The sequence below is a fragment of the Eretmochelys imbricata genome, chromosome 1 (assembly GCF_965152235.1).
Source record: "Eretmochelys imbricata isolate rEreImb1 chromosome 1, rEreImb1.hap1, whole genome shotgun sequence".
Lineage (NCBI taxonomy): Eukaryota > Metazoa > Chordata > Testudines > Cheloniidae > Eretmochelys > Eretmochelys imbricata.
The window spans coordinates 8,232,568-8,235,781 of NC_135572.1; the positions used below are offsets into that span (position 1 = coordinate 8,232,568).

General features: G+C 50.7%; 1 protein-coding gene across 1 annotated transcript; it reads left to right on the forward strand.

The window, feature by feature from the left end:
• Positions 1–582: 582 nt before the first annotated feature.
• On the forward strand, positions 583–1,509 carry LOC144279653 (olfactory receptor 52M1-like). Its single transcript, XM_077841240.1, has one exon. It carries the CDS (start codon positions 583–585, stop codon positions 1,507–1,509), a length of 927 nt encoding a protein of 308 aa, XP_077697366.1.
• Positions 1,510–3,214: the final 1,705 nt, after the last annotated feature.

The window sequence follows — 3,214 nt, forward strand, 5'->3', positions numbered from 1 at the left end:
AGACAGACAGACAGAGAAATTAAATGTCCCCCTCCATCAAGGCCACCTAGGGCATGACTGGCCACATACAGAAATGACAAGAAATGCAAAGTGTGTGTTCTCGCAGAGACAGTAACCCCACCACACACACCCCTGCAGGTTGACAACGCTGGTCACGTTTATCCAGTCTAGTGTTGCTGCACATAGGGGTCGTATTCATAGAAATGTCCAAGAGAAAAATGCTATCGAAGAGCTACCGACCCAGCTCCACTGACATCAATGGAAAGACTCCCCGTTGATTTCAGTAAGAGTTGGATCATGCCCTAATTGAATCAGTGCCTCATAGATTTGAAGGCCGGAAGGGCCCGTTTGCATCATCTCCTCGGACCCCCTGCATAGCACAGGCCACAGAACCTCACCATCAATGGTTAATTATTTGTTAAGTGGGGACAGTGTGGTCAGGCTGTAGATCTGTTTCTTCCCAGCACTAGACGCCTGAGTACTAGTTAGAGGCAATGCAATCTCTGCCAACTAGCACCCGCTGCCTCTCATTATAGGGCCAGAAGCATCTCTTGAAGTCTCATCTGGCGCAGGAAATGCATCATGTTACCTTTCAATGGCTCCTGCTTCCATCCCGCAAAGTTCCTCCTGATCGGCATCCCTGGGCTGGAAACCCTGCATGTCTGGATCTCCATCCCCTTCTGCTTCATGTACGTCACCGCCATCCTGGGGAACTGCACCATCCTCTTCATCATCAAGACGGAGCCGAGCCTGCATGAGCCCATGTTCTACTTCCTCTCCATGCTGGCTGTCATCGACCTAGTCCTCTCCACCTCCACCATGCCCAAGCTGCTGGCCATCTTCTGGTTCAGTTACAGAGAGATCAGCTTGGAAGCCTGCCTCCTCCAGATGTTTGTCATACACTCCTTCTCAACCATAGAGTCTGGGATCTTCCTGGCCATGGCTTTCGACCGCTACATCGCCATCTGCAACCCACTGAGGCACAAGACCGTCTTGACCAACATGATCGTATCCAAGATTGGGCTGGCGGCCATGATCCGGGGCATGTTGTACATCTCTCCACTACTCCTACTTGTCCAACGGTACGCGTACTACAGGACCAACATCATCGCACATTCCTACTGTGAGCACATGGCAGTTGTGATACTGGTGTGTGGGGATATCACCATCAGCAATCTCTATGGCCTGACTATTGGCTTTCTGGTGCTGCTCATGGATTTGCTGTTCATTGTCCTGTCCTACATCATGATCCTGCGGGCCGTGCTCAGGCTAGCCTCAGTTGATGCCCGCCTCAAGACCTTCAGCACCTGCATCTCCCACGTCTGCGCCATCCTGGCCTTCTACACACCCATTGTCGCCTCATCGCTGACACACCGGTTCGGCCAAAACGTGTCTCCTCGCATCCACATCCTGCTGGCCAACTTCTACCTCCTGGTCCCACCCATGCTGAACCCCATTGTGTATGGGGCGAGGACCAAACAGATATGGCAGAGAGTGCTTAAGATTTAAGTATTTGCTTCAGGTTGAGCGGCTGTCTGTTGAAGCAAATACTCACCAGCAAACACACACCACACAACAAAAACACTAACCCAGGAACGTATCCTTGCAACAAAGCCCGTTGCCAACTGTGTCCACATATCTATTCAGGGGACACCATCACAGGGCCTAATCACATCAGCCACACTATCAGAGGCTCATTCACCTGCACATCCACCAATGTGATATATGCCATCATGTGCCAGCAATGCCCCTCTGCCATGTACATTGGCCAAACTGGAGACTCTTTATGTAAAAAAATAAATGGACACAAATCAGACGTCAAGAATTATAACATTCAAAAACCCATTGGAGAACACTTCAATCTCTCTGGTCACTCGATTACAGACCTAAAAGTCGCAATATTACAACAAAAAAAGTCAAAAACAGACTCCAACGAGAGACTGCTGAATTGGAATTAATTTGCAAACTGGACACCATTAAATTAGGCTTGAATAAAGACTGGGAGTGGATGTGTCATTACACAAAGTAAAACTATTTCCCCTGTTTATTTCCCCCCCTCTACTGTTCCTCAGACGTTCTTGTCCACTGCTGGAAATGGCCCACCTTGATTATCACTACAAAAGGTTTTTTTTCCTCTCCTGCTGGTAATAGCTCACCTTAAGTGATCACTCTGGTAACACCCATTGTTTCATGTTCTCTGTGTATATAAATCTCCCCACTGTATTTTCCGCTGCATGCATCTGATGAAGTGAGCTGTAGCTCACGAAAGCTTATGCTCAAATAAATTGGTTAGTCTCTAAGGTGCCACAAGTCCTCCTTTTCTTTTTGTGGATACAGACTAACACGGCTGCTACTCTGAAACCTGTCAGTAAGTGGGTGAGTGATGGGGAGGGAAGGAGCATTACAAGTGTAACTTTAGCGCCCTCGTGGCCAATATGGAGTCTGCTCTGCGTGCAGCTCTGGCCAAGAGAAGGCGTGCACAAGAATGCAGCAGGAAAACTCCCTTCCATCCCAGGGGCACCTGTTCCAAACCCCCCAGAGTGAACACAAACACACACACAGGAAAAGTACAATGGATATAACAAAGGGAGATATTTATTTACAGAGGGATGAGAGGAGAAAAACAACAAGGGGAAATATAGGGAGAGCAGTAGAACAGGGTTGCACCCAAACCAAGGCCCCACAGGCCCAGGGGTAGCACAGTCTGAAAGGGCAAACACTGAGCAACGTGTCTGTGCACAGAGGTCAGGAGTCCCGAGCAAGGTTCCAGTCCGGTGGGGAGTCTTGGATGCTCCTGGTTATCTTCGACACCGGTGAACCTTCCCCAACAAACCCCTCCGGTGCCCTCTTCTGACGCTCTCTGCAAAGCCACACAGAGCGACAACCTCCCCACTTAACTAGCTACAGCCTCCCTCCTTATTCCCAATGCAGAGTCACAACCCCCAGGACTCACAGCCCCATGCAGCTCTGGGCAGCCGGGATACTGGGTCCAGCTCCAGCCTGTCCTTCTCGGGAGATTCCTCCCTGGCACAGTGCTCCTCCTGGCTCCTGTCCTGGGGTGTTCCCGATCGGCCGCCCTGTCCTTCCCAGGCTTCAGGCAGGTTCTCTGCTGCTTCACTTTGCAAGGGCCTGTGGGCTGCAGCCCTTCTCCCTCTCTCTGGCTCCAGCGCCCCACCTGGAGTTTCCCTCCTTTCTCTCACTGCTCCCGCTCCCC